The sequence below is a fragment of the Balearica regulorum genome, chromosome 1, assembly GCF_011004875.1.
Source record: "Balearica regulorum gibbericeps isolate bBalReg1 chromosome 1, bBalReg1.pri, whole genome shotgun sequence".
NCBI lineage: Eukaryota > Metazoa > Chordata > Aves > Gruiformes > Gruidae > Balearica > Balearica regulorum.
In genome coordinates this window covers 56,360,159-56,385,742 of record NC_046184.1, presented here as the reverse complement: position 1 = coordinate 56,385,742, position 25,584 = coordinate 56,360,159, and the positions used below count along the sequence as shown (strand labels likewise).

Sequence of the window (25,584 nt, the reverse complement as noted above, 5' to 3'; positions counted from 1 at the left end):
GTTGTGCAGGGCTGGCATTCACCTGCCCTGCCATGGGGCAGAGGTACTGCACCCCTGCACCAAGGCCTCCCCCTGAGAAGAGCATCAGGTACCAAAGGGGCAGGAGAGCAACAGATGCCCACCCCCCCCACCCCCCCCCAGCTGACAGCACTGCAGCCCGGCGCAGGGGAAAGGTGGGGACAGTATCCTCAAGGAGGTATTACAAAGGATGCAGGTTATCCTTCCAGTGCCTGAGCAGGGTCAGCACCTTAATCCAAATGATTTCAAAAGCCACTGCCTTCCCCTACCTCTCTCAGCCTGAGCCGCCTGGGCCCAGCTCAGGGCCAAAGCAGGGATAGCTGTGGGGCACAGCTAGGCTATGTCTCACCTGGTAAATATGGCGGTGAGTTACTACTAACAAACACAGGAATTTAAAAGTGACGAGTAACAACACGAGAAAGAGAAAAAGAGCATGTGAGCCACAGGCTTGGGTTTCCAACGCAAAATCCTGCACAAGGAATAGCATCGTCATGGCTCTGGGGGCTTGGAGTGTGCATCTGCCCCCCCCCATCCCTCAGCAGCTAACCCTGCAGCAACCAATCAGCCTGGAGCCCTACATGGCAGCACTGGCTGGACACAGGGCAGCAGCCATTTGCTTTTGCCTTTTACCCCATGGGCCTGGAGGGAAGGAAGAGCAGAGGTCAGCTGCCCATTACTTGCTTTCAGGCTCCCACTTCTCCGCAGAAAGGGGCCCTCACAGTTGCACTACTGAGCTAGGAGCTGTAGTGTGCCACACAAGCCCCTTCTGCAGTGCTGCCTCCCCTTCCTGGGCTCTTGGGTCTGATGGCCCCAGCTGCTGCTTTCCACTGGGGCACCTGCTACAGGGCAGCCCCAGCACAGCTGAAGGCAGGACAGAGATTGCACATGGCCCCTAATGATATGTTGCTCGTTGCCAGGCGTGCCCCTCACACACACACTCCCCAGGACACACGGACACTTTCTTGTCCCTAAGCCCCACGACAGGCTGACTGCCCTGCTCACCTGAGGATGTCACAAGTGCTGTGGAAGCTGGGGTGGTGGGGGGGTGAGGGGTGGTTGTATGTGTGCCTGAAGGCTAGTCTCCAGGCACAGCCAGAGGTCTGGGCAGTGAAGACAGATTTTTAACATACAAGGATCTGGATTTTAGCACCTTAAAAAAATCTGTTTTGCAGCCCAAAGCAAGTGAAGCAAGCAGGCAGGCCTCTGCCAAGCCCAGCAATATTTGGGAAACCAGCTTAGACATTACCAGGTTGGTGGGGAACCCTGGTTCCCTTTGGCTACATTTGGAAAAGGTGCCTGTTCTGCCCAGCTCCTCAGCCCTGTGGCAGATCAGACCCTCCCCTGACAGATGGCAGGTGGTGCAGAGGGCAGCTGTTCTGGGCCCCCAGCCAGCACTCCCGCCTTTGCGTCCCGCTCCAGAGGTAGAATCCCCTTCTGCAACCGTTAAACCAACCGTGCTGGGGCAGCACAACCCCCTTCTTTATTTGCCCGTCCCAGCAAGGCGTGGGGGTGCTGCTTCTGGAAACGGCTCAGGCCCAGTCACGCTATGTCCTGCTGCGAGGCGTGAGGGAACTCTTGCCTGGCAGCCTTGTGCCCCATATATTGCCATCGCTGCTCCTGCCTGGAGGAAGAGGGGCTGCCGGTTCTGTTCTCACCCAAGCTGGGTCAGGCTGCACTGAGGGGGCAGGAAGCCACCAGCCCCAGAGCTCCTGCAGCCTCTTCTTGCCCCCAGCAGCCGTTCTCCCTGCCCTGGCCTGGCCCGCTGCCCAGGCAGCAGTGACTCGAGCAGTGGGTCTGCCCTTGCCACCACTGCCAGCTTCATGCAGGAAGGACACTGTTGGGGGAGGAGTACAAATACTAGCTCGTTTCTTTTTTTTTTTTTTTTTTTTTTTTGATTTTTTTGGTTGACTGGCCTCTTCCCCCTGCATGCCCGTGCCCTCCCACTCCCATTCCCTTCAGTCTCTGCTCACAGAGTTACAAGCAAGAATCCCAGTGCAGCTGCAGATCGTGTCCATCAAGGAAGTCTGTGGAAAAGAGGCTGGGAGCCGCAGTGCTAAGGGGAGCCAGGCTCATGACGGGCCCCCCCGGCAGCTCCAGCCAGTCCATGCTGTCCAAGTTAGCCTCAGCCAGATCCAGGGCTATGCCCCCGGATGGCTCGTGAGCAAAGTGCAATTCCGAGGTGTCCATAGGTGAAGGCGGGTGGTCCAGGATGGCCGAGCTGCTCAGCATCTCACTGTGGAGGTCATCAATCAGGGACAGGGGTTCCGGCCCATCGTGGCCTGCCGTCAGCAGCGGGAGGCCGGTGCTGCTCTCCAGGAAGTCCTCCAGCCGGCCCACGGGCACCTGCTGCCCCAAGGACACTGGTACCGCCAGCTCTGAGGAATGGTGGCTGCTGGGCGGTGAGGAGCAGGCTGGTGCCACGGGTGGTTCTTTCCCAGCTGGGGATGACTGATCCTTGAAGTCAGCAGAAATCTCTGTACAAGGAACGAACAGGCAGGCCACAGTGAGGGAAAACTTGGCTGAACACTGGAAGGATCCCTCCCACCTACCAGGTCAACAGGGACCCCCCCAGACTGAGCCATCGCTGGCCACCAACTGGGATAAGGAAACTCATCCTGTGCCCACGCTTGGCTTGCTATGGGGAGTTTTCAGCCTGCCTCCGGGGAATTGAAGCTCAGTCCAGTATCGCAGAAGAGATGTGCCCAGATCTGATGCAGCAGAGCCACCAAGAAGCTTTGTATCATGCTAATGGCTGACTGACATCTCCCTCAGTGCCTCAATGACTACTGCCATCACTAAAGGCACTGGCAGGGACGCAGGAGCAAAGACCTGGACCATGACAGACTCCCCCCCCTCAGTGCTCTATAATCCCCAGGCTCAAACCCAAAGACCATGGGAAACACTGCCTTTGCCTCCTTACCTCCACTTTGGATGAGAATGTCAAACAGGTCGTCCATCTGCTGGCTGGAACAGCCGTTCTCCTGGGGAGAGCGAGCTCAGGATTAGCTTCCTATTTACCAGGGGAGCTTCCACATCCAGCAACACGCTTGGCTGCTGGCTCTCCTCCCTCGCCCCAGGGATGGGGCTGTTATCTAGCCAGATAACATGGAGGCCTGGCACCAGAATCCTCTGTAACCCCAGACTGTTACTGGATGGAAAGGTGTAGTCAGCAACAGCTGTACTAACACTCACCAGGCAGTGAGCGGCTTGGGATCTCTACCTGTGGTTGAGGGTCTGCCCCAAACCCTCCAGAAGGAATTCAGCTAGGGAGGTGTGGCTGTGTCTCCATTCTCTTTTACTGGCCCAGATCAGGAATCTAAGCAGATTCACAACGGCAACTTTTCACCTGCTCTCCAAGGAAACCAGGGAGAAGAACTGCTCTTACCTGGGCCTTTGGCTGTTGCTTCACGGCTTCTTCATAGCCTGGTGGCTCTTTCATCGGGACTGAGGGAACAGGGAGAGGAGGAGGAGGAGTTCCAAAAAGCGACGTGTGCTGTTGCTGCTCCAGGTCCATCTGGGATGGGGAAGGGGCAGCAGGAGAGCTGGGCTGCGATGAGGGCTGTTTAGAATGAAGGCAGATGGGGTGATCAGAAAAAGTCTACATCAACTCCTGTCTCACAGCTGCTTTGAAAGACCATCACCCCCTCTCTTGGCGAGCGCTGCTCAGAGGTCTGCACTGCTCTGCTCCCAGCAGCCTGGCTTCTCCCGTGTATTCTGTGCACTCTGCCCTGGCTGCAGGGGAGGAAGACCGATTTCCCTTCCAACTCACAGCTGGAAATCATTTGCTGATGTTTCTAATGCTAAAGCAATCATGCCACAAACCGCTACCAGGCTGCTCCTAGATGGGGAGAGCCTCATCTGTCCAAGTGGGGGATTCCTCTAGCACTTTGGAGAGAAAGGGCATTTCCCTTGTTGTGTTCAGCCTACTCTGCGCAATACATCCAGGACCTATCTTTCACCCGCCTCCCTCTGCAGTGCTGCTTTGGGGGCACAATCAGGCTTTACTAGCAGCAAGTGTCACAGCCTGGTGGGTGGAAAGCACCAGAGCACTCAGCAGCACCAGAGACCTCCAAAGGAAACCCCAAGTGTTGCAGGAAGTGGCGCTCATGACTCAGCTTTACCAGATGAATCAGCATACAACTGCCCATAAGAAAAGTTACAGTGTGCATCAGGTCTTTGCCTCTACAGCAGCTATGCATGACCCACACTGAAGCTCACTCCCCTGGGGCAGTGGTCCCCGGGCAGTAGCTGAACGCCAGTTCCAACACCTGTATGTGTGGATGCTCTTCCCCATCCTGTTTTCCCTGTTTGTCTGTTCTGTGACAGGTAGAGGAACAACACCAGATCCTGCCCAGCAGAGCTGCTCTGGGGTCCGCGCTCTACCCGAGAGGGGGCTGGAAACTGGCGTTGTGGCACAGGCCACTGGGATGTGCTGGGAGGGTACCTTTTTTGACCTGGCTTTCCCAGGAGCACCAATTTTCAGGGACCATTTGTGGAAACCATTGGGGAAGAAGGGCTGCAGGTATGGGGGTGCTGAGAAAGACAATATGGTGTGAGGCAGCTGCCCCGTGACCACCTGCAGACCTGGCTTCTGACCCTACAGGGAGGCAAAAGGATTAGGAGAGTCGCTACAGTTGCCTCCACAGCACATGAGCTAAGGGAGTCTGAGGGAAAAAGTGCCTTCATTTACCTTCTGCATTTCCTCAAAGGTCTCTGACCCTTTGCAAAGTGGATATCTCAGACTACACTAGAAATGACTCCTGCCTTCACATCCTTTCCAGGATCTGACTCAGCAGTGATCCTCCAAGCTCTAAAAACTCTTTGTAATCTTTCTGTATCTTAATTACATGTCAGAGAGAATGCTAAGTCATCCCTAATGTGGGCTAGAAAGGGAGGAGATGGCATAGCAGGATCTCTTTACAGCCGTCACCTGCAGAAGGGGTAAAGCCAGAGGAGCTCTCTTTCCTGAACCTGCATTGCACTTCACAAAGAGATGATTAACATCATTATGCTAAAGGCACGGGAATGGAAATCACGGCATGTTCATCAGTACCAGAGAGTAAAAGGTCACATCCTTTTGCCCTGCTCAGAGCTCACAAGCCACCTTCAGCAGGAGACATACTGCCCACACCACCCTCCCTCCATGTAATAACCACATTTTCAGTTCAGCAGCACCTCTGCAAGAATCAGGGACACCACTGTGAACCAAGGCTGCCCACTCTGGTGTCACATCATTTTTAATTGATAGACAATGCTTGTTTAAAACACCAGCTGGTATTCTGCCCACATGTGGGACCAAAGGGCAGATGACGCTAGTGAATTGTCAGCGTTTAGCCCAGGGCTCTTTGCTGTAAAGCCTCCACATCACTTCCAAGCATGCCCATAGGGGAAGACCTCAGGGACACTTTTAGTGCTCCTGAAACCTCATGCCCGATGGGCTCTCCATTGCAGCTAGTTCAGCAGGAGGCAGGGGCATGGAGAGGCTACGCCAGGCACCCCTTCTGCTGCCACCTTCAAACTGAAAACCAAACACTCCGTGCAGCTGCAAGCTGTGGCAGAAGCTGCTGTGAGATCTCACTCGCTGTGATGATGGTCTCTGACCAGGATTGCACGTGCGTGTCCCCTTCCCACCGCTGCTACGAACCCCGGCAGCAGGTGAAGAAAAACAAAGAAGAAAAGTGAGCAGGCAGAGCACTACCTTTCTGACAGATTGGTTTAGTCCTCTGGGCTGCTGCTGCTGCAGGGGCTGCTGCTGCGTGGGCTGCTGCTTCTGCTGCTGTGTGGGCTGCTGAGGGGTGCTTGCAGGTAGCTGACACTGCGGTTGGCTGGAAGTTTTAGCGGGCGATGATTGTACTCTCTGGAAAGAAAAGGGTATCCATGAGGAGCTATTCCCCAGACACAACATGGAACAAGGCTTGTGTTTCTTAAAGGATTTATGAAGTTTGTTTTTCCCTACTCTTTATTCTTTAGGAAATTCAGTCAATCGTTCTGTTTCACCAAGCAGAGAAATCAGATTGGGGTTGGATTCAGAGTCTTAAATGAGGAGGTAGTACCACTCTAAATCCCTGGGCTATCCATGCCATCCCTCGAGGGCTGGCAGACCTGACACGCGACCTGTGCCCTTCTGGAGCAGTGGCTGGAGTTCAGGTGAGATACCCTGGGGTATCAAGGGTGACACTGGACACTGATATTTAGACAGCTGCCTGGCATCTCACTGCTACACAGCAAGTGCAGCCTGCTCAGTGCCCACCACTGATGGTAGACGCTGCCACTTGCTCTGCAAAAGGTGCAAGAAATGTGGCAGCAGAGAATTAAAATCTTGTCTGATGCCGAGGAGGATGCTGGGGTTTGACTTATGCCATAAAACCTGGGCATATTTATCCCTTCCTGGAAGAAACACTCAGAACACTTCTTTTAAGTGCTGAGCTTATGCCAACAGGGGAATAGTAGATCATCTCTGCTGAAAGACTGTTAACACTGAAATACTGACACACATTAAAACAAAGAGCAGTCGAAAAGCAAAAATTATGCTCCCAGGGTCTGATTTCAGCTCTCAATAGACAAAGTGACCTATGTATCACTGCGACTACAATCTCTCCAGTAAAGACCCAGTGAAATACACTCTGCTTCTTTTACTACCACAGGCATAGTGTTTCTCTCAAAAACTAGTGAAATGCGGCAGCAAGCCCTTGTCCTCCAAGCCCGAGATCCTGCCTGACAAAAGGCAGAACCACGTGTTTGGAAGAATGCTGAACAGCCTGTGATGCACACAGCCAATCCTGCATTGCTGTACACAGTTCATCATTGTCAAATTCCAGTCTTTTTGCTGAAGATCTGCTTAGACTGCTCTGTTCTACAAAGCCGTGAACTACCAGCCATCATAGCAAGCAACTCAGCCAATTTAGCATTTACTGCATTCAATTTCCAACGCATTAAGTCATCCTACGGTAACGCGAACCACAGGAGTAGGAAGAGGGGGAGAGGAAGCCGACTGCCTGCAGCAGGGATGTGATCTAACCCTTGCCTACCTGCAAGGCCGGGCAGCTACTCCCTGCCTTCCCATGGGGCGAGAGGCCCTGCCTCTCGGCGCTCTGCTTGGTCACGGTGAGGACGATGTGGGTCCCTGTGGAGTCGGTGATGAGGGTGGGGGGAGGGGTGCCCTTGATGAGGTCGCTCAGGGCGCTCCCTTGCTGGCCAAGGAAAAGCCGCGGGCTGTGGGACTGGCACGGTGGCTCTGCTTCCACGGCTGGCACCTCCTGCTTCACCATCACGGCTTTCTTTGGCACTGGGCTTGGATTCGAAGTGTCCATTTGGCTAGTGGTTGGTGCAGGGCTGAATTGGTCTGTTTGGCCACTGGATTGCTTTGCAGCCTGGCAACTCAGGAAACCGTTTTCACTCTTGACCTGGGTGCCAAATGCTACTGGGTTGGAGGCAAGGGCTGTTCCTTCTCCTGCAGCCGCTGGGGCCGGTAGTGACTGCTGAGAGCGCTTCTCCTGCTCTAGCTGTAGTCTAAGCATCTCAACCAGCTGTTGCTTCTGCTTCAGCATGCGGGTGAGTTCCTCGATCTGTTTGTCCTTCTCCTGCAACATCTGGTCTTTGTCCCTAACTTCTGCATCTCTGCTGTTACCAATGCTACATCGCTCCGACCTGGGTGCCGCATTTACGCTGCAGGAGGCAGACTTGGAGCTTTCTTCCTTCACCAGGAACTGCACTGGAGATGCCTGCAAGGTGAGCTGGGTCAGGGGGGAAGTCACCATCTCTCCAAAGGTGTCTCCGGTGGCCGAGTTCTCGTCCCCTGTGCTCATTTGCGAGCGCTCAGAAGGAGTTGGAGAAACAGGAGGAGTCGAGCCTGTGCTGCCAAACTTCATCACGCCGCCACCGGTGACTGTGGCCACAACTACTTCTGCTGGTGCAATGCCAGTGGTGACCAGGGCTGGCCCTGTGCTCAGCCTGGCAGCTGGGAAGGCTACCACCACTTCAGCAGCTTTTGGGAGGATGGCTGCTGTGCTGGGCTTGGGAGTGGGGGTTGTTTGACTGGCTGCACCATTCTGCTCTTGGTAAGCTCTGAGACGCTCAATCAGGTCCGTCTTTGTGCCTGAGACAGGCAAAGCCCTCAGCTTCAGCTCTTGCTTCAGCTCTGCTACCTAATATGGGGGAAAAAAAAAAAAAGAGGGCAACATTAAGAGAACATACATTCTAACCAGAGCAACTATTAACAGCTACCAGAGCCGTGGGGCAAAGGACTAAACGGACCCTCCTGCGGGCTAACAAACCTCAGGCACAGACTGCAGGGTAGCAACACCAGCTGCTATCACTAACTCCTGTCTGTCCACCTCAGCCCTGCTCTGGGACAGCAACATCGCTCAGTACTGCCCTCTGACAATGACAAAAAAGGGGCTGCACAGCTTCACAGGACATTTACCTTCATCTCATCTAGGTTGGCAGGGAGAGGGCCAGGCTTGCCCACTGCAGCATTACTGTTTTGTCGCATAAGCCCACCGGAACCAGAGGATACTGAAGACGCACTGCTGACTGTGGCAGAGAGATTGCGTACAGCAGGGGCACTGGCACCACTCTGCTGCTCTCCTGGAGGCCTGCAGGGAAAGAAAAAACACAGGCATCAAAACCAAGGTGGAAAGGCACCAGAGGCCCTCAGTGTCAACAATCATATATGTTCAGAAACATCTGGGGGGTCACTAGTGCCACCCTAGACATTAAAGCACACCAATGCCTTTGACTATATCCATGCCCGTTACTCTGCCAACCGACTCACTTCAGCTGCTTTTGTCCCATTCGTCTGAAACCAGCCCTTTTTGAGGCCCACCGTAACCTGACAAGATTGAGTGCGTTACACCCAATCGCCACACCTCACATTCAGAACACAGTGTCTCCCATAACAGTACTGGGGAAGCAAGTGCTTCCTAAGAGAGAGCTGCCATTTAGGACCCGTACTTTGGTGGGGCTGGCAGGATGGTCTGATAGTTGTAGTGCTGCTGCTGCTGCTGGTTGAGGATCTGAAGCTGGAGAAAGAGCTGCTGCTGCTGCAGTATTTTGGCATAAGATGAATCCATGGGAGGAGCTCCCTTGTCCTGCTTTTGGTCCGGGGGAATATACTGATGATATTTTAGCTTCTTGACTTTCGGCTTCAACTCCTTGGCTTTTTTACTGCGCTGAGACTTCTCACTAGCAGACTTGGGCTGGCTTTGCTATTTAGAAGAAAAGGAGGAAGCAAATAAGAATGGAAACACTGAAATAACAGCCCATGTAAACCAGAACACACACTGGGATTTTCATTTCAAAATTCTGCAGATTTGACCTCAGGGGCTTTCCACGCTTCTCTAACTCAGGCAACAGTATAGTCACAGCACCCGCAGCAGCTTACACTGCACCATAATGCAGGTGACAGCTTTCCTAGCACACCAGCTCACTTGCTCATCCAGTGCGGACCCATTGACTCTGATGGATAACACTGATTGTTTCAAAACATTTTGCATTCAGGACCCATTTTACAGGAGGTGAATACATGATGGAACAGAAAAACCTATTTAATATGTTACAACTATATATATGTGTCAGAGGAAGAAACTAGTGAGAAATAAGCTCTCGTTCCTTTGCATCTGTTAACACAATACTTCCAACTCCAAACCTTCTTCAGAGTAACCATCTTATCCTCCTTCAGACTACAACAATGAAGAAATCAGCCCAAACAGTACCTTAATGAGTGTTGGTGGGGGCTTGGCAGCAGTAAGAGCCGCTCCATTGGTAAGACTAGGGGGCAGAAGAGGCGGAGGTGGCAGAGGTGGGGGTGGTTGTTCAGGTAGGAAAAGTGTTTCACTGGAGTCTGCGCTGATCTGCAATTGGGACGTACCCTGGAGGGACAGAAAAAGCCATAATGAATACACATAGGAAGAGGGAAGCAGTTTAAGAGAGTGCAGGAAGGGTCCACTTACAGGGAAGCAGCAGAGTTTCAAGTCATTAATTAGACTCCTTTAACCCACTGCTTCAGTTGTCCCTGAGAAGCAGCACAACTTCTTAGGGAGTAAAAGAAATCAAAATCCCACACCTGTATCTCCCAGCTTTGTCTGCCAGAATCAGTCGCACACAGGCTGTATCACCAAGTAATGATGCCCCCCTTCCCCATGTGGCACCACTACGGGGGCTTCTGAATAACCAGAGGACTTCTCCAACACCACACAGAGCTAAGACCCCTTGTGAAATCTCACAGACTATACCTTTTAAGGATCCCTCAGTCTCACTTTTTAGGATCCTCTGCCATAAATCAGCAGTAGCTGTGAAGCTCCAGCGCACTGCAAGAGGCCACCTCCATTCTCACCTGAGCTAGTGATGTGCCAGTGGTGCTAGGGAGAGGCTCACAGATCCGGGAGTCCATCGGCGATGGGACAGACCCCTGGGACTCATGGCTGGCTGGCTGTTCTGGGGAGAGGGCATCACTGCTGTCCTCATCAAAGGAGGAATTGTCTGCAACCTTTGGATAGTTCACCTGTCCAACTAAAAACACAAACATCAACTGTGGTCTTTAAAGTGGAATAAGAAATTATTTCACTTGACGCTAGATGTTTCACAAAGATAATGAAGGCATGGAGAGAGTTGTGTTTGAGTTGTGCTTAAAGCACCAACTAAAAATGAGAGAACAGAGCCCAAACTGGATCAGTTTTAAGTGTTTACATTCATCTCTGCTATCAGTAGAATAAAATGATACAGACTGGGGTGAACCATTTCCCTTGCTTCTTACCCAAACAAGACCAGGAAGTATAACAGGAGCTACTTAACTCTGCCCAAACCCAGATCTGTGGCATGGCTTATTTGATCATCATCTGGCCCCAAAGAAGAAGAAGGTTAGACAGTGTAAGGTTGAGTCATGGGTTCTTTGGTGTTCATCCTCTGTGGTGGAAGGTAGAATCCCTCTTCAAGACAGAATCCCAAATTGTCCTCTAGTCTTACAAGCAACAAGGGCTATGGATTAAGTGGTGGCCCTGACTGCTATTAGCATTTCTGTCTATCTACGTGTCCAGGAGATAAATTCAGGTGAGTGTACAATTTGCAGCTAATGTAAAAACAACAGAAATCCAGAGAGATGTACTTTGCTCAGTCAGAAGGAAGCTGCATCTCTAATGCTCCAGTTCACAAGTTTACTCTTTCTCTTCCTCAACCACTTCTTGTGCAACAGTGAAGCCAGGCTCTCCCACAGCAATGTCCTTTTCCTTTTCACGAAAAGTATTCTGTTTTGCTCACAGTTGTGTCCCATTTGTCTTTAAAGTAGCTGTGCGTGTTCAAGGGGATGAATAACCACAGGCACACACAGACCGCTCAGTCTGGGGAGATGGGAAAAAGCACTGCTGAGGCAGTGGGAAGGCTATTCCTCAGCATTCCTTTCAGCCCTTGGAATGGCACTGGCATGATTTACATCTGTTCTGGTTTATTTTTAAAGGGGTTGAACCCTCTGAAGTTTTCAAGTTCACAGACAGCTTTTGTTTCATCACACCTGTTTATATTCTGTCTCCTCACCCTGATCTGAGTTAGTCAGGGGAGTCTCCCTGACCAAGGTTGCTGACATGTTATACCGAGAGAGGGATTTTTAAGGAGAGAATCTAGGGAATGCAATCTTTAACAGTCTTTCAAGCCTTTACGGTATGCAGTTGCATTCCTGTTATTCTGGGATGTCCAGACTCCCTATAATTTAATGTCTCTGTAGCACCATCTGGACCAGAGGGAGTTCTACTTTTCAGAACCCTTTTCAGGCTGAAAGCCTGTGATTCTGAGGCAGGAAAACAAGACCAACCACGGGACTGCACTCTCTTAGACAGGCAGGTCAATTGACAGGAAGTCACAGCAACCTGTGGGAAACACCCTCAACATAGATCCTCCTCTGGCCTTACCGATAATGGCTTCCTTCAGGCTCGATTCCACAGGCAAGATGTTCTTCTCCACCAGCTCCATGGGACCTGGCCTCTGTGCTATCTTCTCATTGAGGTCATCTGCCAGTCTGGCTCGCTTTAGCTTCAGCTGCTTAGCCTGCAAGGAGGGTTCAGCTGAGGTCTCTGTTCGGGGGAAAGTAAATAAAATGGCATCAATCCAGCAATGGACAACCTATGCGCTTTACCAGTATTTTACTTCTATTCAGAAAGGTAACTGTGGATAACAGTAAATAACTGTACAGAAAAATAGTCCCAGATACCAATAGATAACTATGCACTATAAAGATATTATAGACATTATGTATATTTAAGTTATAAAGATAACTACGGTAGTCCTTGTGACTCTAGAATAGGACAACTTCATTGTTTTCGAACTGATGTCACCTAATTCTCGTTCATCTGTTCCCTTTCAGTTGTGCCCAAAGATGTGGTGCTCAGCAGCAGCATAGTACTCCCTCTCTGAAACTGAGGTGCTTACTAATTAGATCAAATCTGCTTCACTCCCTCTTGGATATTTTACGGTGTCTTCCCTCAGTAGAAGAGCAATCCATGGTCATTCTATTTCGTTGTTGCTCAGCTACATAAAACTCCACAATTTGAATTCATCTAACAGATTCTTCTGAGAATCTCCGTGCAAGCAGAGTTGAATCCCTCCCAAGAAATCATGCAACAGGCACGATCTTCTGCCCACTCCCAAACGCAAGAAAGACTTGGGGGTCAGAGACAAAATTGAAAGCTGTTAAATATGTAATTAAGATAAAGTTTATGGTTGATGTCTTCCTGTTTAGAATGTGTCATACCTTCCAGAATGTGCATCCTAACCAGCTCTGATCTCTCTGGCCGGGACCGGATTTTCCGTTTCAGATAGTCCTCTGTCTGCAGCAAAAATAGACAAGCAAGAACCAATTTTAGTTGATCAGACACAGGAGTGAGGTTATCTTGGACAGCACAAACAAGAGAAACAACCATGTTTAGTTGTTACTGAGATCTAAATAAACACAGAACAGAGAAGGGGCATATCTTCTGCCCCAGAGTACCCAGAGAATGAGCTTATTCTAAAGATGACCTTCTACTGTAATCACCTCAGTCTAACTGCACTGCTGCCCCACAGAACAAAAATTGGAAAGGACTCCCTCATGAGCTGAAGCCCTCTTTTCCCCCCTTTATGCAACACCACTAACTTGTGTCAGGGTGGAATTAAAGACATTTCTTTTTACATTCAAGATAAATGCACCGGTTCCATTGTTCACAGCAAATACTTTCATATACTGCTGCCATTCAGGGCTGACTTGTTCTTTGGGCATACTCCTTTTTTTGTTTAAAGATATGTTATTTACTAAGCTAAAGGCCCCATGCAGCCCCTTGGCAGGCAGACCCTAAATGCTATGACAAGACTAATTTCATTTCCAGACCTGCTTTTAGCTTTTGTCTTTGGAGAATGCACCAAAGAGCAATGTACAGAGATGATTCTGTCTGGGCTGAGCATGTTACCCTTTACACAGCTCAGGAATCTGGGAGCAGTGGGTAACGGACTGGTAAGTGCTGGCCATCAGGACGGGCCATCAGGAGAAAATAAATATTAATCGGAAAGTTGCACTATACTTGCTCAATTGCCCACACCAAAATATTAACTTAATAAGAAGGTTTTAGGAAAAAAAGAGGAGGAAGAAGCAAAAGCCTTTGGGACACTGGTCTTAATGCAAAGTCAACTGTACCAATCTTTCCACAGTTTAAAGTGCTAACACTCCCTTACAGCTTGTAATCACAGCTGTTATTTTTTTACTTATGTTGATTTCACTTTTAAAACAAAACTTAGCCCAGCAGTCGTAAGAGGTTTTATTCCCCTGTAGGCTAATCAGAAAAAAAATATCCCCAGAGGCCTTTTGAGGAACAGAAATCATCAAGAAACCCCCCCAGTTAGCAAAGGTGCCACATGAAGTGTGACGTCTGGCTTCCTCTTTTTATAGAGCCAGAAGTCTGTGTGATTTCAGCGTTACAAGATTTTCGGGGGGATCCTCTCTATTAATTTTTTAATTTCTAATGCCCTAGATAAACAATAGCATGTGCAGGTTAACAGAGAAACCATACACCTTCCTCAAAGGTGGAATTGAGCTCCACATGATAGAAGCCTTTAAGGACAAAACAGACACCATAAAAATAAAAATGTAAAATATATGGACAGTAGGGAAGAATAATATCAGTGACTTCCAGAAAGAAGACTCCAGGGGAAATCCAGGCACCATTTACCATGGTTTTTAGGCACAAGTAGTTCACTGGGGGTTAACCACCACCACACTGAAGCTAAAGAATCATAGACTCATAGAATGGTTTGGGTTGGAAGGGACCTCAAAGACCATCTAGTTCCAACCCCCCTGTTACAGGCAGGGACACCCTCCACTACACCAGGTAGCCCAAAGCCTCATCCAACCTGGCCTTAAACACTAAAGAACATCCCATCCAATACATCTCTCACTACATACTGCTGTATTACGTCCAGAATATGAACAATTCCCTTCTGCATCTCATTAACAGCTACAGTATGCCCAAAACATAAAACACACTACCTCTGACTTTCCCAAAACATTAAAGACAATATTACATCTTACCCTGGCCCGCTCCAAACTCCTTCTTTGTTCATGAAATGCAGCTGGACTTTTCAGAGCTGTTGAGAGGAAAACATGTAGAGAATGAATTAGAATAATGGAAGTTTCTCTCACTGCGTATCCCTTCAGGCCAACGAAGTTAACAAACACACCACAGCAACTGCCTCCTGCATCTTTCAACATACTGGACCAGATCTCCAGCTAGTATAAAGCAACGTGAATTGACATACTCCATTTGACAGCACAGGAGCTACAGGAACTGACCTGGACTTTTTGTGGGCCGCTGAAGAGACTAATATGGGTACACTCCTAGTCGAATTAACCACTGTTCGCAAAGTTGGGTCCAAGAACATGAGTCAAAACTGCCCCCCAACAAATGTCTTTTACAAGCTTCAACATAGAGTAAGATATCCAGGACCTTTAAATAAGGGAATGGCACTGAAACATTGAAGATATAGGTGAAATGGTTGGAAAGATGGGGAGGATCCTAATGAACTGTAAATCCTCTTTACTACCTTTTAATGTCAAAGGAAGCTGCAAGTCTTTACTTAATCTGCACTTGTGTTTTGTGTACATGCAAGGGTTGGCTGCAAATTCTGCAGGTCCACAGAACATATATATATTGCTCCATGCAATATATATATATATATCCAGAAACTATCGTGAGAACAGAAACACTTGGACAGGAAAGTACATCTGTCTGTTGACAGAAAACCAAGACTTGAGAAATTAAGAGCAGCTCTCCATATAGCAGACCTCCTTGTCCCCTCAGGCCCAGTATAAAAGCCAGAGCCAAAATGGATCATGTTTTAAGAAACTGATCCTCTGCTGTCCAGGACCGTACTAACCCTGGAGGAATCTCTCACTCTGCCTGGCTCCTCTGGAGCACACAAAGCTCACGTCCCACAGTAAAACCAGAGAAAGAGGGTGACAATGGTGTTGCTAGCTCCTCACAGTTTTCTCAAATCCGCAAGTAGCTTGTTTTTTAAAACAATCACATTGTGGTTTGTATTCAGAACTAGCTGAAGGGAACATAATAATTTCTTTTCATATTTCTGAAATACTCAAATTTAAAACTGCCTGGTGAAGTTTCTAAATTACCATCAAACAGCACAGTTAGAAAATTTCAGCTTTAAAGATAAGTTGCAATCTTTTCAAGACAGAAATCTAAACTTGTACAGTTAGTATAAAGTATTGCATCTAGGTCCTATGAAATATAGTCTACTTGTATTATTTGTCACTTAAGACCAATGATTAAATATTTCTCAAATGTAACTTCATAATCAAATCTCAAAAGACTATTAAAAAATAAAAGCCCTTGCATAAATGCAATGTAAGAAACTACTTCTAATGCATGTGTAGACTTCTAAACTCTTTCCTACAGAACAAAATGGAGTAGCCAAAGAAAAAGTGTTAAGACAGACACAAGTTCTGCAAAATATAGACAGTCTCTCACATCAGTGGGGTAAAAAGTAGAACTTAGACCATATACCAGGAATTCTGAACATACCAGGGCATCATAGATGGGATTCAGACTACAGAAGTGAATGAAGAATAATTTGTAGAATAAATTAATAATAATTGAAAACTAACCATAACATGTGAGTATACAGACCCCTACAATGATGGGTCTAAGAGTTCCTGTTTAGATTAAAGATAGTTTTGTACAATCTGGTTAACGGAGAGAAAACACCAGAGAACGTTCTGCAAGCTGTGAAATGGGAGTGCACTGATTGCACTTTGGGATAAACCAAAGGAAGCGTAGAGATATGGTTTTGCAATAACTGCAAAAATAATACAAAAAACTTCACTGGCTAGCTGAGACATCATCTCCTGGGCAGTCTGACCATCACACTTCGATGAAGAGCAAGCAACAAGTAACATTGGGAAATACTCTTTTCAAGCCGTACGAACTGCTTGTGAATATACACATGCTTCAACATAAGCACGCATTTCTTTCATTGTATGCATACCACAGAAAAGTGAAATAAAAGTTCAGGTTGGCAAAGATACCATGCAATATATAAATTGGTATAAAAATGTACCCTGGAGACAAGCGAAGCAGGCCTCATCTTGAGTATTCCATAGCTCTCTACCACCGGAATGTGCAGGCACGGCAGTAATTCTTTACTCTCCCCTTCCTGCCTACCTCTGCCATCAGTAAGAGGCAGCACATGAACTTTAAGTGACATTTCCCGGACCATAGCAAATGGTCAGGGAAGTCAACTGCAGGAGTTCAGCTGATGTCACAGGTAGTCCAGGAAAATTCTTGCATACAGAAGAACAAAGCAAGAAGAATGAGCAAATAGCAAGAAAAACCTTCCCCCAAAACACATACACATTAAATAGTAAGTAATGTAAAACTGCTACAGGAAGAATCTTGTGAAGAACAATTTCAGTCTCTCATGACTAGTCCTCTGGAAACAAGCACTGGGTTGTAGTTCTCTGGGCTGGCAGCATGACAGAGGACTTCATATTTGACCTCTGAAAATGTCAAGAGGGCACAAATCTTTCACTGCTTCCCTCAGCAATCTAGGATGGGGCTGACATGTCAGAAGGCGGCGTCAATTGTAAAATCATACTCCATTCGAAGTTAACGAAGCCACGCACATTTTTCTGGCTTGAAATGACCACATAGCGAGAGCTATGGAGGAACTCTGTTTACTATAGCAAACGGAAAGAAAAACAAAACCAAAACTATGAAGAACTCCGAAGTGGTAAGGCTCTGGGTAAGCTCTACAGGAGACCCACAATACAGATATGCTCCTTTTCCAGCTCCTACCACTGCCCTTCCCGGCTACTTGGCACTGATCCCTGCAAAACTATTCCTGCCCTCGTACCCTTCTGGCTTGCTCACCTGAGTGCTGCTTTATCCATTCCACTCAAAATTACCCATATTGACAAAGCTTTACTGTTCTCAGCCATTTCAGCTATTCTGGCTCAGTCTGACGGTGAACGCAAATGAGTGGCTTAGGTGGTGGAGCAGAAGCCGTGGTAACCAGGTAGGCATGGGGCAGCACTTCTATCAGTGACACAGGATTCGTGCCCACAGCCCTTGGTACCTGAAGCAGCAGAAAATAGGGATGAAGAAGCTCCAATCACCTAATGCTTTCTGACTGCTCAGGCTGGATAAAATATACTAAAATATTCCTTACAGTACTTTGTCTAACCCGTTCTTGAAGACCTCTCATGAAAAAATGCAATATTCTTGTAGAGAAATTATCCCAGTGCATAGATGTCCTTACTATTTAAAAACCTTTCTGAATATCTAACTTACATTTCCCTTCCTACAATTTATACTCATTATTCCCTGCCTTATCTGCAATCACTACAGAGAACAATTTATTCTCTTCCTCTTTGCATCTATCCTTATATATTTGAAAACTTTGGTTTTCCTACAGTCTTCTGTTACATAAAATGATCAAAGCCAGTTGTTTCGCTTTGCCTAATAGACAACATTTCCCAGACCTTTGCTTGTTTACTCTCTTTTGGACTCCTTCCATTTGATCTGCATTTTTCTTGAAGTATAGTGTCCAAACCCAAAATTGGGTTCATATTCTAGCCTAGGCTTTATCTGCTTTTGTAGAGCTAAATGATTATTAAATAACACTTCGCAGTTATATGTCCCAGCCAGTTTGCCTTTTTTGTGTACATAAAATGCATAACATGTTCACTTGTGCTTGGCTCTCAAACTATGAATGGTCTCCAGTCCTCTTCTGCAGAGCTGCTATCTAGCCAGCTGTTCTCCATCCTCAATCCATGCCATTGACTAAACATACCAAAATGTAGAAACTCTGCATTTGTCTTTGGTTTTGTCCTGTACTTCTCAGCTTCTCCAAATATTGTGAGTCCCAATCCTGTCCATTCAACCTACGGACCTGCAAGCTTAATAAATATGTGCAGTATTCCCTTGTTCACATCAAAACACTGACTAGTATCAGACAGTGACCTTCTCCCTCCCATTCGCACCCAAAAGTCCTGCTCAACACATCCTCCCAGTCTCACACCAAGCCTTTACTCCAATACTTTTCTCTGACCAGTTGCATACACAGCTTCGAGTTGTCCCAGCTTGATTACAAAAATATCAAGCGAGCCTGTGTCAAGCACCCTACTAAACCCAAGAAGTGCAAAAAGACATTTAACACCCTGACTTCCTGGGGAGGCAGTTCAACAAATATTTAGTCTGGTGGTAGGTCCAGCTTAAGTAATGATCTCTTTTTTCCCCCCTCCCCCATGTCCCACACATTTCTGCCTTGCTATTGATGCTCCAACTGTACTAGTACTGGGCAGGGAGCTGAACTAGGGAACTGTCACCATAAAGAAATTCCAGCACCTCCCCAAGGCACTTGTTCCTCCCCAACAAGAAGTACTAGTTAACTCAGTTCGAATCTTTGAACTAGCTAACTGCGTGGCCAGCTTTGCCAGCAAAACTTTGGGTGAGCCCTGATGAGAATAGAGTGCTCCCAGAGAGAAAAACCAAACTTCCCAAACTACAACAGTAGTATTAGCTGTTGAGAATTTTTGTTTTCCGTTGTTGCAGAAAAAATTTCCTTTATTTTTCTCTTCTACTGAAATAGTTGAGAATGCAGAAGTAACTTCTGCAATGCCCGATTTCAGTTAGGTATACCTTTTGTCTGCCGTCCTGATTTTGTTTCTACATGATATATGCATGTCGTTTCCACTGTCAATAAACTGCCGTTACACTTTCTGCCCTCGTTCCTGTACCTACGGCTGGGACAAAGCATGTTAGCCCTCAGTTATGCTGACAAAACCATTTGTGGACTCAGATCACAGTTGTTTTGAAAGAGTTATTTTAACCTGGATTGGTATGCTGGTTTACAGCACGGCTCCACAAATAATAGCGTCAGCAAAACTGAGCAAAAACTGCCCTGCCAGACAAAGTCAGAAACGAGAGGCTGGGTTTAAGGCCAGTGCTGCAGCAGGAGCCCCTGCATTGCTGAACCACGGCCCCTGTGTCTTCAGATTGTCCCATCCATTTTCGGAAAACAGCCTGATGTTACAAATGGCCGAACAAGCACTAAAAATGGCTTAGTGATAGAAGGGACAATAGCATCACCAACAGGGTTTGGGACAGCACAGTCCAGCAGGTGCCCCTCCCTGAGTTGTACATACTTTTGTCCCACTCAGACAACCATCTGGCGATTTGCAGCATCTACTGTTAGAAGGGTGAGCTTTACGGCTCACCTTTAGATGACTTGACAGCAGGACATGATTTTCCTACCACAGATGGGCTGGCTAGCAAGGATCTCATGAAATTCCCACCACATACATCCCAGTTTTTTGTCTCTCTACTACTTTTTGTGGACCATTTTGATGCTTCATCACCAGAATTCCTGAAGCATTAGTATCTTTGTGGTCACACCCTTAGCTACCATGAGAAATCTCCCTGGAGATCAATGATGCAACTGTTCTGTGCCTCCACCCTGTTTCAAAAATGTTTACAACTATACATTGAAACTACCGTCCTTCCATCTGACCCCCCAAAGCTAAGCAGCAGCACACAGGACCATCTACAATGATGCACACCTTTCCACACAAAGCACAGATATGGAAGTTGCTAATCTTTGCTTCAAAGCAATGAATTAATTCCTATGAAACAGGGTCCAAAACTGCAATGCACGAGTTCAGTGTTTCTTCAGCCCAAGCCACATTTTGAAGACAGCAATGGGTGAGTGAAGGGAGATATTGCTGCAAAGGATCAAACAGGTGCTGCTATAAACAGACTGAATCAAGGCCCAGGAATCGACCCTGAATCTCCAATATAACAGCAGAGACAAAAAGCTGGGCAAAATGGTTCAACCATTTCTATTCAGGGTTTATCCTGCAGTGTACAAAAGCAAATTTTAGCCTTGCAAAGCTTTCAAAGATAGTCATATGCAGATCTTTAAGTTCCTGTTACCTAGTGTGAGAAATAAGTGGAATCAGAACCAAATTCAGTCACTCTAAGAACGAAACATAGCAGGGGAAGGGAACTGACCCAACTGCTGAGAGAAAGAGGTCAAAATATCTGTACACCCTGCATTTGCTTATGCAGATGACAGGAGACACTAACGTTTGCAAGGAACCAAATAAAGGGAAGGAAGAAAGAAAGAAAGGCAAAAGGGTCTTCACAGGCCCTCATAGCTCAAGTGTCTGGGGTAGGGGGGAGGAAGGGCTGCAAAACCTTCTGCAGTTGGGAAGATCACTACTGGGGGCTAGCAGATGTGTAGGCTGACAGGGGAGAGACAGCACACGAGCCTTCCTTTGCCACGGTATCTAGCTCATCATAGACAACAAGGTGATATTTGAACTGCAAATCAGTTGGTCAGACAACATGCAATGTTTCCACAAAGGCTACTAAATCAAGTATTTTGCTGTTCAGTTAGATCAGTTCCTGAAGGAAAGGTAAAAATTTCCTTTACTGTGACAAAGAGAAGCGTGTGTCATGTCCAAACCCAACCTCAGACATGCTGAGTTAATTCAGAAAGGCAGGAGGCCTTCTACTGCAGCTATTCAGCTCTGCTCTCAACCAAATTCTAGTTTCTCTCTCTTGTTTACTATGTTTTCATAAAAAGATGAGATAAAGTGCTGCAAATAGGCTCGATGACTTCCTCTGTCAGTTCAGGGTGGGGCTCCCATCCCATAGCACTTCGTGTCTAGCATTTGGTAAGAGGCCCAAAACTTGAACCACAGATGAAGACAGTTGGCATTTTCTTCCTCCTTTCATCTTCACCTCACTTCCAAAAATCATTTCTGATAGCACGGAAGAAAAAAGTATTCCAAAACTGGGTCACATGCACAGAAGGACCTATCATCTTGCTAGTGGGACAGTATCAGAGAGTAGTATGCTGTGGAAATATGAAAAGGGGGTGAGGGAATACACAGGTGATAGAAAGATGTCCATCAGCACCCTTTTCTCCTTAACACAGCTCCAGGGAGCTTCACATCCAGTACACAGACCTGATCATACTTGAGAATTCTTGGTGATTTCATACCCCTGGCATGGGTTAAGAGCCCTTGGATTAAGGCTAAGATCTGAGTATCAGGTTAAGGATAAGAAAAGAAGCCACAACTGGTTAACTGTGATTATTCAAACCCCCAAATATATAAAATTAGAAAATTCAAAACTAAGATTGACCTAAAAACAAATCCAAATATATTTATGAAGGTGAGAAACACATCTGTGGCACCCAAATAAATGCAGCTTTGCCCTTCAGTGACACCTTTCAACCACAATGTCATTGTTATTGAAGAATTAAGAGTGTTTCTAGTCTCAAAATGAAGAAAGGCTGGAGAAAGGTTCTTCCTCATGTTGTTACTGTTGCCAGCATGGCCAAAGCGTGGCGTTGCAATGCTACAGCTTCCTAGATTCTTCCCAGTTACCCAGCTATTCCAATCAATAGAGATATGGCAGACAAGACAGCAGGCAAATAAAGGTCATGTTAGCTAGATTATTTGGTGAGTCTCAGGCTGTTGCGGAAGCCAGAGCTGAAGAAGCCCTGACACTCTACCTCATAAAGCCACCCCTTTTCCTGCATCAACACTCATGAGCCTGCACAGCATACTGGCTCACAGAGCTGTTGCTCCCAAAACAAAGCCACTTTCCATCTCCCTGAACTCAGCTTGCCCTGGTTGCATGAGCATCCATACAGGTGCAACTGTGGTACCCTGGCTCAGCTCAGCTCAGCTCACCATGGAGCCACACATCAGCTGAGCTCTTTCCAACGCCTGAACCAAGCACCTCTCCAGAGCCCACGTCCACAACTCATCAAAACTGTCAGTAACTTTATTACAGCGGTATCTCCTTTACGATCCAGCTGAAGTGTAAGATTTTCATTAGTTTTAACCATGTGAAAAGCTTGAAGTGGAGGTTTGTCACAGCGAACATGCAAAATTATCGACAGAAAGGACTAAGATTTTTCAAGGTCCAACACTGAGTTAATTTAAACTCTAACAGATATGTGTAATTTCTCAGAAGATTCACCCTCTTTAGGAGCAAAATGGAAACTGTCACCCATGGTGACCTATCAGATCTATGGGTGACTATGGCTACAGCTTTGTGTCAAAGAACATTTACAGCAAATACAGATAATGTATGACCCACTCCATCCATCCCCATTAACTCTTGGCATTCAAAAGACATTACCTAAATCCTGAACTGAAAAATAAAAAAGATAAAAGAAAGCTTAATTACAATTAGGATTATGTTGTCTCCAAACTGATGAGGAAAAGGGAGATACTACCAGGAACCCTTTGATCCATGCATTCCTAGGCTAGACTTCATGCCTGCTTCTTGGATGGAAAAATTGCCCCTTTGCAAACGCTTCTGACAACTGTACGGAGTGCCCAGACTGCAGAAGGTGTGGGGCCATGAGAAGAAAAAGGAGAGACCATTCCCAGCCAACGACTAAGAATGAACCTAAGACGACTGTGGGAACATGAAGGGAAAAAATGCTGTATTACATACCAGATTTTACTCCCCTGAATTATTATGTTTCTCTTGCAACCAGCAGAGTTAAATCTTTTATCATTGCAGGGATCAAGGACTAGACGCAGCCTATCAAACCACTGAGCACGGCCCTTCTTTCTACAACTTCAGAAAGGGCAACAGCATATTTACATTATTAACACAATGAACTTTCCTACTCTGGCCATGTCTTATTAATCACCAATGATATAAACACATGGAAAACAAACACAGACAGCTATCTAAAAATATAAACAAACCAGGTGCAGTTATTAGGCCCCTGACAATGAGGCTCTTTGCTTAAATGTATGGACTCCTTCTCCACACAAAGCCTCAAGGCTTTGAAATTGTGCTTCAAGAGAAGAGATCAAAGTCAAAGAACCAGCAAACAATTCCTGGGATACAAGTTACAGGTAGATGATCAAATTAAAATAAAACCAGTTACAGATTTCTGTGCTACATGCCACGAACTGAAATACAGCTGCAAGTGTCTTCTACAGCTTTTGTTTGTTTTACAATACCTGCTTAGTGTTCCAGCCTTAATCTCAGAGCATGACACTGAGTATATCAAAAGTCTCACTGCAGCCTCTATATTTGAGGTTCTATTCTGTACACAAGCAACCAGGAAACAGCATGGTTTCAGAGATTAAATGGAATATTAAAAAAAAAAAGTTGTTATTATTTTTAGAACTTAAAGACTTTACAGGTTTGGGCATTTTATTAAATAAGTCTGGGAGTAATGATATTTACAGTCCATACATTTGTTTTTAACTCCTTATCTCAAATGAAAGTACAGTTTCAGCTTGTTTGTGGAAAAAAGGTATGAAAGTGAAGCAGTCATCAATGGGCAGAATAGCAGACACTAGATGGCAGGGAAGTAAAAATCTGTATTTTTGTTTTGTTACTATAAATATATTCAAAAAACTGCAGGGAACTTCACTACAAAGACCTGATCTGTAAAGCAGTGAGAGAATGACGGGAACACGTTACACAGCAGAGGTAGGTAAAGCAGGAAGAGTTTTTTCAGGGTGTTAAAGCAATTGGTTTATCCACAGTACAAATATAACACATAACAGTCTTGAAATGTCAACTGCGTAGCCACACTGCAACACTTCTGAAACAGTACAACTCCACATAGGCATAGCAGTTAATCTTCTATCCTAGCCTTTACATAAAAGATAAAATATTGTTGAGACATTAAGAATCGCACCTGAAGTCACCAGCATGACTACACAATGGTTCCTTCCATAAAAAAATACTACACATGTAGATAACTGTGTATGTTCCAACAGTTTAGTGCCTCTCTTTTCTTTGACATATATCAAAAGATGCTCCTATTTCACAATTAACAGTTAAACAATTAAAAAAGCTAGGGTTTTTTGTTTTCTTTTGTTTTTGACAACATTTAGTATGTTCTGATGTAGCTATTGTTTGTAACAGGAACCAGGAGTTGCCTATATCCTGAAAGGAAGGTCTCCTTCAACTACTGCCCCATATACTATATTGACAAGTTTCAGGTTTAAAACTGGCAGCTTAATAAGAAAACATGAACATGAATAAAATATTAAATATAGAACTATGCAATGAAGTTGGAAGCGCATAATTTTCATCAACCAAATTACTTTTTTAAAGTTGAGAAGTGGTTATACTATCAGGTAAAGGCTAAAGCAGCAATATCATTTTTAGCTACCCTACACTAACACCAGTGTGGATATATGGCCAAATTTTGGGGTTGAGGTGTCAAAAGTCTACAGACATGGTTTAATTTTTGAAACTCACAGGAGGCAAGCATTTCACCTCCTGAAATCAATACCTCAAAGATCCTTGTTTTCTTGTGATGGTAGCTGTGCTGGATGTGGAAGACCAGTTACAAGCTTTGCTGAGATGATAATCAACATTGATATGCCAAAGCATAAAATGTGTTCTGTATCCTTAAATCACTAAGTGTCCCCAGTAAATGGCAATTCCTCTAGGATTAATTCTAAGCAATGTCTCACAGCCCCCCCAAAAAAACCAAATACTGTATTTTAGTTTTATAACAAATATGAAGTTTTCTCCATTAACCTTACATTTAAAAAAAAAAACGCAGCTACAACTATGAAAGGCCTAATGAGATTATAATCATTAGACTGCCTGCTGTATTACAATCATTCCTAATTGTGTGACAGTTGCAATTGAACTATGGTGCATTCCTCTCATGTAGACCAGAGATAAAATACACTCTCCTCAGGAGAGTCTGAAACCCGGCAACACAAGATTCACAAATCTTGTGTTAAACGATATGCTCGAGCAACTAACAGGCTGCACATCCAAGCAGAAAACCGCATCGGAGTGTTGGTAAGGCAGACCTATAGCATGGAAACACCTCAGTGCCTGTAAAAAAAAGTCACATTAGAAAAACAGCACAAACTCCATCCTTTTTGGATTCTACGTATATTCACACATTCTGCATATATCACATCCTGGAACGCAATCATGCAGTCAGAGTAGTTGGATGTGGGCACAAAAACTGGCAAACATCAGCTACATTAAAGCGAAAAAGACGTTCCTGGAAATTCAC

The 25,584-nt window shown here is 46.2% G+C and overlaps 1 protein-coding gene across 6 annotated transcripts in view; it reads right to left on the bottom strand.

The window, feature by feature from the left end:
• Nucleotides 1-1,883: 1,883 nt before the first annotated feature.
• The window catches only part of MRTFA (myocardin related transcription factor A), a 121,131-nt gene continuing 97,430 nt past the window's right edge, over nt 1,884-25,584 (bottom strand). For all 6 annotated transcript variants that reach the window (XM_075751783.1, XM_075751774.1, XM_075751760.1 and 3 more), the window contains 12 exons: nt 14,561-14,616; nt 12,755-12,830; nt 11,916-12,077; nt 10,352-10,527; nt 9,732-9,887; nt 8,971-9,224; nt 8,441-8,612; nt 7,047-8,162; nt 5,717-5,875; nt 3,404-3,577; nt 2,939-2,999; nt 1,884-2,492 (listed from right to left, as the gene is read on the bottom strand). In XM_075751783.1, the coding sequence (XP_075607898.1) occupies nt 1,993-2,492; nt 2,939-2,999; nt 3,404-3,577; nt 5,717-5,875; nt 7,047-8,162; nt 8,441-8,612; nt 8,971-9,224; nt 9,732-9,887; nt 10,352-10,527; nt 11,916-12,077; nt 12,755-12,830; nt 14,561-14,616 (3,062 nt within the window). In that variant the 3' untranslated portion in view covers nt 1,884-1,992. The remainder of the gene's footprint in view (nt 2,493-2,938; nt 3,000-3,403; nt 3,578-5,716; nt 5,876-7,046; nt 8,163-8,440; nt 8,613-8,970; nt 9,225-9,731; nt 9,888-10,351; nt 10,528-11,915; nt 12,078-12,754; nt 12,831-14,560; nt 14,617-25,584) is intronic.